The 13,145-nt window shown below is 38.5% G+C and overlaps 1 protein-coding gene across 3 annotated transcripts in view; it reads right to left on the reverse strand.

Moving 5' to 3' along the window:
* Nucleotides 1-13,145, reverse strand: part of CRIM1 (cysteine rich transmembrane BMP regulator 1) — a 184,682-nt gene that overhangs the window by 143,495 nt on the left and 28,042 nt on the right. For 2 of the 3 annotated variants that reach the window (XM_072770548.1, XM_072770546.1), the window contains exon 2: nt 1,571-1,744. The exons of the other annotated variant lie outside the window; for it this stretch is intronic. In XM_072770548.1, coding sequence (XP_072626649.1) covers nt 1,571-1,744 — 174 coding nt within the window. The remainder of the gene's footprint in view (nt 1-1,570; nt 1,745-13,145) is intronic. 3 annotated transcript variants of the gene reach the window in all.

Raw genomic sequence — 13,145 nt, forward strand, 5'->3', positions numbered from 1 at the left:
GAGTTTTGAACAAAACTTCTCACGATAACGTAGATTCGAAATCTGCTGCGTGTCGGATAGATAGCAGTGAAGAGGGTGTGCCAGGGAACAGGGTGTTAAAGGACTTAGGAGGTAGTCTGAACAAAGACGGTGACAGTGACACATCCAAAATGTTTGAAAAAAAAAAAAAACCCCAAAAAAACAAACCCAAGTTTGTGGCAAAGATAATCTAAACTGCTGTATTATTTTATATCGTGTGATTTTAAATATATATATATATGTATATTTAAATAGATATTTGACCACTTCATCTATATCCCCGCAAGTTCATATGTTAAAATTGGCAAAATACTCTTTTTGAAGAAGCAATCAGGTAGAGACAAGGATGAGTAAAGAGCCACAGGATGGTAAAACTGAGTCAGGTAGCATGTTGTCCAATGTCACGATGTAGTTGAGAGAATACTTTTACATGGTCAGTCCTGGGCTTGTTACTGACCAATTGCATGGAGCTCAATTTTCTAATTTTCAAATTTAAGGGCCAGACTAAATGTTACCTAACATGCTCTGTACTTCTAAAATTTTATTTCTCTTGTTTCCTACTGTAATTTCTTTTTATGATTTAGCAAAATTGGTAAATATGATAGAAAAGCTATTTTAGAAGCTACTATAAATTTCTTATGCTTTATTACCATTTAAATATGCGTTGGAAACTTAATAAAAAACTTGAGTCCTGCCATACTGCCCTTAGAAGATCTCACAAATCCTTGGTATTCCAAATCATGTTACTAATCTCTCCATCTTAGGATGATATCATTTTAGAGATAACAGGTAAACTTAAGAATGTCTTGTTCGGCTCTTTTTTTTTCCTCAAGAGGAACATGGAGCTAAGATAGGAGTACCATGCTGGTCTGGGGCCTTATTCTTTGTTAATCCTGGTTGCAAGCCATGGTACAAGCTCTGGGCATGCAACTCATTATCACTGTAGCTAGGAATCATACTTCTAAGTCTCCAATCTTTTGTCTAGATTTTATGCAGGAATGTACAAAAAATATAGGCCATATTAGTATAATTTTGTTATTTTAATGTAATTTCTGACTTCATTCCACAGGCAAAACACCCAATGACCTATCCACACCTATGTGGTTTTGCCATGCTTTAGCTTTGAACAGAATCCTTTAACCATCACTGTGCAATTCTCCCATCTCTGCTAAAGAGACACACTTTCTTGCCAGATGAGCTGCATTTCTTATTAGCACTCTCCTCATGGAGCACCATGCTATGGTAAATCAAGCGGAATGGACCTGGTGACAACAGATGCCGATCTCAAGCACACCACTTGTGAAATCATCCAGAATGCAGAGGTGACCTAGGCAAGCTGGCATAAACTACCCTGCTCATGAGACCACAGCATTACCAATTCCACAGCCCCCAGGAAACACAAATGCACAGGCTCACACACATCATCACATCAGTACTTGGTCAACTTTATGCATTTTGTTTGGGATCATAAAAGCTACCAATCCCTGTAAGCGTGTCTTTGCCTCAATAGTATACAGTGCTAGGCCTTACAATTGTGAGAATCAGTACTTACCTTCAATCCTCTTCAAAGCTGAAAGGCACATATCCTTCCTTGGAAACTCAAAGGGATTGTTGCAGGTGCGAATGGTGTCACATTCGCATTTCCCATTGATTATATTGCAGCCAGACACAAGATTTTCATTGCAGGGTTCAAAACCAAGCAGCTGGTCATCATCCCAGTTCTCATCTGTAAAACAATTAACAACCACAGAATATTTGCTTGCACCTTCATTCAAAGGTCTGTTTAAAAGCAAAAATGTGCAAAGATGTCAAGTTTAACGTGATATTGATTGACACCCCAATTTACAAAAAAAGGTGGTTTTGGCTGCAATTTGACAAATGAATGAAATCCAACTCCCTAATAAGTGAGAAAAAGGAAATACAGCCATACATGTAGACATTAAATAACCACATACACAAATGCATATGATCAAAAACCACCACTTCTCTTATGTGTTATTTTAAACAAAGATTCCTGGATTTGCCTACTTTCAATAAAACTATAGGAAACACTTCTGTCAATCTGATTCAAATATACCTACAGTTTTTTTTAGTCCATCAGGTAAAGACTAGCTTTGGGTTTAAAACAGCTGCAACTTAATACATCAAGACAGCTAATAAACGTAAAACCTCAGACACCACCAAAAGAACGGATACATACAATGGTGGAGATTCTCCAATGGATTTCAGTTCAGATGATAATGTCCACCACCACCCAAAACCAAAGCCAGAGATGACAACAAAACTGAGGGCTACAGCTTAGTAAGAAGTTGAGGAAGTCGTATGCTGAAGCTGAGACCAAATCACTATCCTGGTCATGGAATAATAGTAGTAGACTATTTTTTTTTTTTAATAGTCGTAGACTATTAAGAAACAAAGCAGAATTCAAAACTACTTTCATGAGATCCAGCTCAAATGTAACAAGCATGAAAAACCCATAGGCTGACTCAATGCTTAATGCTATTCCTCATAGTTGAAACACTTCTTACAGGAAATCATACTTTTTATCATGTCTTAAACTAGATACTACCTGTTAAATAGTAAACATGTTTCTGATAACCATATCTGGAGAGAATTCTTAAGAGTTCTTGAATTTAAGATATCTTAAGCCTGTTGCTCAAACGAAAGCAGTTATAAAGCCATCTTAATGTGTTTTCATAGAAGACAGTGTAAACAGATGGCTATAGTTTTTTTAGAGCTAAATTTTACTTCTGGTGACATCACTAACTTACCACAAAAGACTGTTCTCCCTTGTTAAAATAAATAATTTTCTTGTCAAGGGGTCTTTAGAAAGATATCATAATACAAAGAGCTTCACAAATTCTTTGAAAACCTCTTCTGTTCTGATTTCAGAAGGTCAGATTCACTTAACTTGATCAAAGTCTCAGCTCTTAGTAAAATGGTTTTAGAAGTTTAAACAAAACACAATATGTTTTAAGATGTTTTCCTGTTTACATTAAACACACAAAGGTACATTCCTACCTTCAAGACAACAATGAAATTACTAAATTGTCCTGAAAGGAAAACCAGAAAAGAACATAATAAACAATTCTACATGGGAAAGTAGGTGATAATTTAGTCTTCAACTATAATATATAATACATGGCACACATAAATGATTTCCCATCTCTACATTTATTGGTTGAACATGCTATTAGTACCACTCTTGTAATCCTGTTCAGTGAGATTTGTCATGAAGGAATTTTTATGACTTTATACCCAAATTTGTAGCCAAAGTTAGTTCAAACCTAGGAACTTAAAAACTTGTAAGAAATCAAGTAATATTTGATCCACTGGAAAACTATTTCTTTCTCTTTTTCCCCATCATATTCAGAGAAGAAATCTTTATTACTATTATTTATATTGATCTATCACCAAATTGAGTGGATTCTCATGATTTTTTTTTCCCACGGCAAACTTCCTTTCGCTCCATTAGAACTTGAACTCCCTGAAGATCTCCTTCTCCTCTCCTGAAGGACTGCATCCTCTCTCCTGTCTCCCTGCCACCATCCTCTTGTCCTTCCACTACCCATTTCCCCCATGCCATCATCAGAATCCTCATCCTCAAAACACAAACCTGCTCAATGGTTCTCTCTTGCCAATAAGGAAGCCCAAACTTCTACGGTAGAAGAATAGGTTCTTCATGAAACGGCTTGTACTTCTACAGACTCCTCTTTCACCGATCCCTCACATATCCAGTGCTCTAGCACACTAAGATTCTCACTAAAACCCTTAATAACTGCTTCCACACCTTTGCTCATAGAATCTCTTCTGCCTAGAACACCTCCCCTTCCCGCCTTCCCACGATGACTCCGATTCATCCATCAAGACCCAGTTCAAAAGCTCTTTTGGGAAGTCTTCTCCACTATGAGCTGCTCTATTTTTCATGCTCCCTCAGGCATGTGCACAGATCTCTAGTCCCCTATGGTAATGGCTTTATGTAAGTCAAACTTCTCCACTAGGTAGAGTCCTTGTGTGCAGGAGCCAGGTCTCATCCAACTTTGAACCCCCTAAACCCCAGAACCTAGTATAGTGTTAACTATATGTAGAGTACTATTACATATAATAGTATTATGCTACCTATCTAGCCACATATTTCATTACTGGTTACGGTCAATGCTGCTGTCCATGTGTTGTCTCGGAAGACCATTTTCTCTGATTGTGGAATCAGAATTAAAAGGCAATTGCTGTTGACGCTCTCCCTGACTCTTTACTGATTCCTGCTTTGTTTCCAGTAGAAGCCTGTTGGCAGCAGCACAGGCTGTGTGTGAAGATGTACAGGTAAGCCAAGCCTGACTGTCCCTCAAAAAATGGTAGCTACCATGTCCAGTTAGGAAGCAGTGGACTCTGGACCCCAAAATGTCTTATATTCTTTTATTTTCTTTTTAGAGAGGGCAACTTTTAAATTCTCTACCCTCACCCTAACCAATACTTTGTTTCTCTTCTTGGCAAATAGTTCCCTTAGCAACCACTACTTTATAGGATCAAGTACAACATGCTTCTGAGACAAATGCTTTTATGTTTTTCTATTACAGAATATTATACTTCAAGATAATTTGACAGCCAACCAACAGGGATTCAAAGCAAAAATTTAGTGAGGTTTGATTATAGAAATCAAATCTGAGCACAACAGTTCTGCGGACAGTGCTTGGCAAATTTGATGTTTCTAAATCTCTCTTAAGCAAATCCATATATAGAATGCAAGGATGAAAGCTCTGATTCTCTGATTCCTGATTTCTCCTTGGACTGGTGGGGGGTGGAGGGGTGGGGAAGGAATTAAAAACAGGATTATTGCACTTTAAATATTTATTTCAAGTAATCTTTTGTCCTGGTACTCTCCATATGACAAAATGTAGTCTCCAGCCTGAAATGACAATTGAGATACCCCTGCAAATGTATTTTTTAAAGGTTTTCTCTATTTATTTATGAGAGACACAGAGAGAGGCAGAGACATAGGCAGAGGGAGAAGCAGGTTCCCTGTGGGGAGCCTGATGCAGAAGTCGATCCCATGACCCTGGGATCACGACCTGAGCCAAAGGCAGATGCTCAATCACTTAGCCACCCAGGTGCCCTTGCAAATGTATTTTTAAGTTTGTAACTTCTGCAAGATATCAAATCAGCATGTTAAATTTGTTTCTCTAAATATGAGAGAAATCTAATAATTTTATGTATGAATTAAAATTCACATATGTTCAAATATGTCCAAATATGTTAAGTATTATAGTGAAGAGACAGTTATATATAACTACTAACCTGACATCTCCACTCGGATGCTTAGAAGACATCTCAACCACAGTACTTCAGTATGCAACATAATTATTTCACACATACTTCCCCTTTCATCCCCCAGAATGGTAATAAAATGTGTAATATAAAAAGTGGTGAGACAAAGGCAATGACTAGCACTAGTTGGTGCCACTGCCTCTATTCACGTTAAGATGCCAGTCGTGTGACCACCACTGCCTTTGTACCACTGGGCAAATGTTGACACACAGAATAAAAGAAACATTTTAATATTGCTATGAAAATAGTCTGGACCTTGTCTACTCCCTGGTCTTGGGTCCCTCTGGGGTTGCCATTCTAAAGAGCATGTCTTGCTGATACACCTGGGTCAAGGCAGCATAGGATTCAAGTCTGAGAAATAACAAAGGATACTGGGTATCTCTTCTCCTAATGGTTACCCTATAAACAGACATGCGTCTTTAGTGGGCTTCAGCCAATGTATAATCAGGAAAAGGGAAAATGAAGTCAGTAAGATGCAAAAGTTGTGTTGATTCATACAAGATTTTTCTCAGCACATTAGTGTTATGAAAATATCAAGAGTAAGTTTTCTCACAATGAAAGGAAAACTCTCAGCAATAACGAACACCTTAAGAAAAGGCTTATAATCTTAAATTCCTTCCTTCAGTGTGAGAAATGACTGTTCTACTGGCTGAACTTTCCAGGACATTAAACTACCCAGGGAGGTTGCAAATGCAAATGAAAAAAACTACAGATATTTCCCCCTGTATTTAAGTATCATGAGGAAGAAACTACCCTTGGATCTTAGATTTAATTCTGATGAACCTGGTCTTCATTACAAGTGAATGTCTTCAAGGTTCCATGCCCTGAAGGAAGCAATAGGAGCTTGGAAGTAGGGCTGCAGAGGATGGGCTGTGCTGTGCTATAGGTGGCTTAACAGGTGTCAGATGCAAATGCTGTGGGGGGCTTACCACCTGTGTCAGTGTTTTTATTTGGATTCTTACTGTCCAGACTTAACTTTTCTGTATACAGTTCCATAGGTTTTGAGCGACCTATCCCTAATCCTATCTTTCCCCAACACCTCTTTCATTTTTAGCCTAGTAAATGATTTTGCAGAAGGTTGGTTTTTGTTTTAAGAGCACACATGTGGTGCCAAAGCAAAAACACCTGTCCTTCCAACAGCCATATTCAGTCTTATCCTGGATTGGTTCTTTCTGTTTCACAAAGCATCTTCCAGTATTCTCAACGATGCCTGAAAAGCCTTCATTCTGCATTTGACATAAAAGATTTTAAATGTGAGGGCTGGTTAGGAGTTTTAATCCTGAGGGGAGGAAAGAAAGCACTGGGAAAGAGGTTTCACAAGAGGTATGGAGACATGTGACCCCAGATGTGGGAAGCAGCAGCTCCAGGAACCAGCCATGGCAACCCTGGCCTGACTAATCCTGGATTCCACCTCTCTGCCCTTCAAAATATCTTTCCATCTGCGTGCTGGTGTCTGAAATTCCACTAATATGGAATAAAATGTTTCAGGTGTGACTGCACTTACTGGACACATTGCTATGTGTTCATCTAAAATCTCTGACTTCCTGAAGGCACAGGCATTTGTATACTCAAAGGCTTACCTTTTCTACCCTGTATCAGCTTAGGTTAATGGAGTTTACTCCAAACCAAGATATAGCTACATCCCATTATGTGGCAATCCACTTACCAGAAATATGCTATAGCAGATATTAAAAGGCAAGAAACAAATTCACAGCACACACTCAGAAGCTCACAGTAATGGAATTCTGTTGGCAGAGAAGAAGCTTCTGGGAATATATATCAAATTAATTCTCCAGCTGTTCACATATCCCTGTGGCTACAGTAAGATGCAAATAGCTAATACTGGCATCTCTTTTTATGCCAGCCTAGAAACTCCAGTGTAATGTAAAATTGCTGCTCTTAACTCCCCCAGCTCCTGGCTGGCTGTTATCAGGCATTCAGTTCTGCTCAAGGAGGAATCTAATGCTGTGAGCGTTCATTCGTTCATTCTCTCTGCTTCAAGCTTAAGGCGGATGTTCCAAAAGCCAGTGCTTCCCTCTCCCTCTCTTCCTGGTGCCGTAATCAGTGCAGAGCAGGAAGGGCAAAATTATGGTTATCAGTAGAAATGATTCATGTTACAAAAATCTGTTTTACAGGCATTTCCACAAAATGAAACTATGTGAAGCATATGTAACTGTAAACCAGAGTGGACAAAGCCTGGATTGAAAACAATGGGAATACTAAAATATGTTCACAACTATTTTTTGAAGACTAACTTCTTAAACTGATGCAAATCTCTGAAACAAACATGACCACTGATTCATATTATGTCCAAATGGGGAATTCTCTGTAAAACAAATAGGACTGATCCAATTCACTAAATCAATTTATTTTTTTAAAGATTTTATTTATTTATTCATGAGAGAGAGAGAGAGAGAGGCAGAGACACAGGCAGAGGGAGAAGCAGGCTCCATACAGGGAGCCCAACGTGGGACTCGATCCCGGGACTCCAGGATCGCGCCCTGGGCCAAAGGCAGGCGCCAAACTGCTGAGCCACAGGGATCCCCCACTAAATCAATTTATGATGCATATGTTCTGCTGCTGTAATTTTTGTCAGACACCTTAGCAATACATCTAACAGAAGAGGTCCAGAAGAGGTCTCATCCAGAGATGAGCTACAGAATGCAGATTCATCCAGCCATCCAACAAACCAATCAACCTTCCTTTCTCCCTCCCTTCCTTCCTTCCAATCATCTGTTCCTCAACCAGATAATTGTATCTATTACACATCAAGAACTGAGCAAGGTACTAAGAATTCAAGATGCTAGGAAGCAGGAGTTCACAATACAATTTTCTGCCCTTTTAACCAAAATCATACTAAATGTATGAATAAAATAATACTAATTTCCTTTTTGATATAAGGAAGCTAAGAGGAACAGAGAGGAGCTTAAGAGAAGGCAAGAAATGTCTCTAGAAGCAAGGAATTCATGAAACAAGAAGAGGAGGAGAGCAACCTCAAACAAGCCATTTAAACCCTCAAGGCTTCAATTTTTCTCATTACTTGAAAGGAGGAGTAATGGACAATTCCTGAGGTCCCTTTAGACTTCATATTCATGTTTCCTTGATTCTACCATCTTGGTTGACACTGTCCAATGCTAATAATTTATTGGGAACAGTGTCAGAGAATCAAATGCTTATAGGGGTCACAATTTAAATTTAAAACAGTTTCTCATGTATTGGACCGGTCTGAAGTTTGGAAAATAGTCACTATGCACAGAAGGCAAGCCAAGGGTGCTTTTACTATGACAAAGATCCCCTTGCAGGGCTTTTCTAACATCTCAGTCCTAGAGGATTTACTAGGTGACGTCTCAATATATTAAAACAGGACTGGCCATGAATTTATTTATAACTGTAGAGGTTCAATGTCATATTACAATTGTCTCTACCTCTATATAGACTTAGAAATTTCTATGATAAAAAGGTTGTTTTTTTTTTTTTTTAAAGAAGAGGAGATTACAGGTAAATTAACCAAATACTTAAAAATGAAGAACAATAGAAATATTATGTCAACATTGCTGGGAAACAGGGAAGGCAGAGTTTAAAGGGAAATTTCACAGGAAATGAGGTAAAAAAAAAAAATGAGCAGAGCATTCAACTGAAGAAATTAGAAAAAAAGCAAGAGAGTAAGTCCAAAGAAACAAGAAGGGTAGAAATCATAAACGTATGAGGGAAATCAATGTAACAGAGATAAAAGCAACAGAGGTGATGAACAAAATTAAAAACTGGCTCTTCAAAAAGATTACTAAGACATCTCATAAATGGCTTATGATAAACAGTCCTGAATGTCAACTCATTCAGATACTGTGACACAGAAATATTTATTTTTTTATTTAAAGATTTTATTATTTATTCATTAGAAAGAGAGAGAAAGCACACATGCATGGACAGGGGGGAGGGGCAGAGGGAGAGGCAGGCTCCCTGTGGGACTCAATCCCAGGACCCCAGCGCATCATGACCTGAGCCGAAGGCAGTCACTTAACTGACTGAGCCACCTAGGTGCCCTTATAAATATATATTTTTTCACATCAGTTTCTCTTTGGTGTTTTACCAGGAAGTCACTCAAAATCAGATGTTAAATGATTACATTTTGGAAACTTTTTTTAAATCATGAAGGTTTGTTCATAGAAACGTTTCCCGAGCTACAATTATTTTGTACTCTATGGTGAGAAACTTAACTCCGTTACATTTCTCCTACTTTGGGCCTAGATCCCAATATTTATTAAGGAAAATCTCAGGCCTGCTCACCTGGTCCATGTCTGGACAGTGCTGAACTGGCCTTCTGTTCAGGTGCATGTCATTATGGAGTAATACAGTCTCCTCCGAGCTTGAATGTCTGTTAAAATATGTAATTCCATGTTTCACCAGCTTCAAAGAATACTGGTTTTCAGTTATCAAATGAACTGCTGCTTAATAATTAATACACCTTGGCCAAGGGAAAACAGTATCTTGTGGAAGGCCTATGTCCATTTCCTTCCTTTGCCTAGATACTCAAAAAGCCCTCGAGGATTAAAGCCCGGGATGAGCCATCTCTTAGGTACCTGGTGCACAGTGCTCTGCTTTCCTACAGAGGTGCATGAGGATTAAAAGCACAGTGGGATGTTCTAAGAATAGCCCTACTGAACTTCTTAAGGATATGGAGCTGGGAAGCAAGGTCTCCAAAATAAAGTCCAATATCTGGCCAGCCAACTCCTGGGCACGGAAGACAAAGTCTATCTAGATTTGATTCCAATCCACTTCTTCAACCTCACCTCTTCCATTTCTCCCCACTTCACAATATTCACCATACTTCATGACTACGTGCTCCCGTGCTCCCTGAATGACCCAAGCTGCTTCCTGACTCCCTGGTTGGGCACAAACTGTTCTCTCCGCCTAGAAAGCTTACTTGCTTTGAAAGTTTCTATTCAGTTATTAACGCTTTCTGCAGGTATCATCCACTCCATAGGGACTGAATGAAGCATTTTTCCCCTGTGGGACTTCTATTGTATACCTATTAAAATTATTTCACTTATGGCAGTATCATGAGATTGCTCATCTAATCTCCTCCACCAGAAAGTGGGTTCTTTGAAGCTAAAGAACTAGTTTTACTCTTCTTTTTATCACTGGGTGACTTTAGGACTTGGCAAATATTAGCTTAACAAAGTAAGTGCCTGCAGATGGAATGAACGGGAATGGGTTAGAGGACAGAGCAATCTGAATCTTTCAGTGCCAAATTTTTTTTTTGGAAAGTCAGTTTGGCGGTAAGGGGAGAAAGAAACATCTTTGGATGCCAATCTTCCTACTTATAAAGTATTAATACTACTTCAAATTTTCTTTTAACCTCAACATTATTAACCAAAACTTCCACATATCAATAAATATTTATGACATGTTAAATGAATGAATATACCTCAACTATGTTAAGTAAATAAAGTCTATTATTCCCCTTTCTACTACTTTCGTCTATCATGACCATAATGAGATAATGTGACACAAATTAATGCTTCTTGCCAGAAAGGTACTTGTGGATATGAATAATGCACGGTCCCATTTTATAAATATTAATGTATGCCCTAACCTAAAATCTGTTAGTCAAATGACCGAAAGCAAAAGAGAAGACTAGATATGGGAAGGCCTTTTTTCTTGATTGCACTCATCCAAAAGTGTGAACCACTAGAATGAAAAGAAGAAATGTGACCAGAATTTCAAACAAGAACAACAAAATGAACATGGCATTCTGAAAATAAGCACTTTAAAGGATATAAATTTTTCATTATACTAGCTGAACAGTTAGCACAGGTAACAAGGCACATTTCACCCCCCCCCCCACACACACCCCCCAGAAATGAATCTGATAACAACTAATATTTATTGAGTCACATTTTTACGTGCCAAGAACTAGACGAGGCGCTTAATTCTCACAAACACATTTAGCTAAGGACAGAAGCTCAGCACCCTAAACCTGAATTCTGCAGAGACTATCATCAAGCCCATGAGAGGAAGAATTAAAGGAACAAGGAGGTAAGGTGCTCAAAGGATTGGGCAAAATTTCAAGTTTGAGTGAGTTCAGAGGACCTGAGCATCAGGGAAAAGGAAGGAGGAACACTCCTACTTTTCCCATGTTACTCTGGTGAAGCCCATCTCCAGTGAATATGGCCTAGAGACCCACAGTTGGTGTCATTACCCAAGGGGCAGAAGCCTCATGACGACACCTTCCAAGCCCAAAGGAGTGGAGTTGCAAGAGGACCCTTGGAAACATCAAAATAGAAAACTCAGTGACATATCATCTCAACTGCACCATCATCCCAGAAACAAGGGTTTCTTTGTTAAGCCAACAATGCCTTCATAAATAGCAACACTGGGCAGCCCTGGTGGAGCAGCGGTTTGGCGCCGCCTGCAGCCGGGGTGTGATCCTGGAGATCTGGGATTGAATCCCACATCGGGCTCCCTGTGTGGAGCCTGCTTCTCCCTCTGCCTGTGTCTCTGCCTCTCTCTCTCTCTCTCTCTCTCTGTGTGTCTATGAATAAATAAATAAAATCTTTAAAAAAAAAAAAGTCATTTAGTAAAATAAATAAATAAATAAATAAATAAATAAATAAACAAACACTCTTGAGGTGCAAATGATGATTTTTAAAAGGTGTAATGATCTGTAAGTAGCATTAAGGAATCTTTTCAGGATAATAATTTTGTGGAATCAGTTAACAATCACCCTGTAAGGAATGTTTTTATAAATCAACTTGAGCACTGCGGTGAACTTTACCTTAATAATTTATCTGAATTCTTGAAAGTAAACCAAGTGGAAGATGGTAAGAAGCAAAAGAATGATCAAGATTAATTCCAATGATTTTTTTTTTATCCTTACCACTAACTCTAGAATCGTTCGTCAAGGAAATATCATTCCTAAATACTGTGCCTTAAACTCCCAAACCTTTAAGTTCCTTCAATGAAGCAAGTTTATCTTTATATTTGATCTTGTTTATTGCTACACATGCCATGAATCTCCTGCTACCTGGGCCTGGAAACAAAGCACAATTTGTCAGTAATATTCAACGAACACTGTTTTATGTGCATGGTTTACAATATCCTACTGTTACCTGGTTTCATCATACATGGAAGATTGATGTATATGTCTAGACTTTTTTTTTCTTAGAATATCATCAGAATCCACACTGCTATAATACTTGTATGTGGGAAGTAATGCAATAAATTAGAAATGAAAATCAGAGAGACAACTGTGGCCTCTAAGAAACCTCACCAACATAGGGCCTATCTGATATACTGACTTTTAAAGGCATCAATTCCTTGAAATCCATCCTAGAACACTCTACCTAAAAGCAAATGTAGATTAGGGGACAATGAAAAGCAGGACTCTCACCTTAGGATAGGTCAGGAAATGACCATTAATATTTTGGGAGTTACAATGATTTTACAGAGCAATGATTTAATCCCTAAGATTCATGTGAAATAGACCATATGAAGTAAACATAACAAGACCACAAAAAGATGAAGAACCTGTAAGAATGTGTTTGAAAATATATTTGCACATTTCTCATAAAACTAGAGTTTCCTTGGTATAGTAATTGGACCCCTATGCCTAATAGACACCAAGCTCTGAGACATTGGGTACTTGGGTCTGGGAATCTCAGTGATGACAAGAGTAATGATTATTAACACTATCCAAAAATCTTTTAAGATTTTATTAGAGAGAGAGAGATAATGAGCTGGGAGAGGGGCAGAAAGATAAGCAGACACCGCAGCTGAGCAGGGAGCCCGATGTGGGGCTCCATCCC

Source organism: Canis lupus, chromosome 12 (assembly GCF_048164855.1).
Source record: "Canis lupus baileyi chromosome 12, mCanLup2.hap1, whole genome shotgun sequence".
Lineage (NCBI taxonomy): Eukaryota > Metazoa > Chordata > Mammalia > Carnivora > Canidae > Canis > Canis lupus.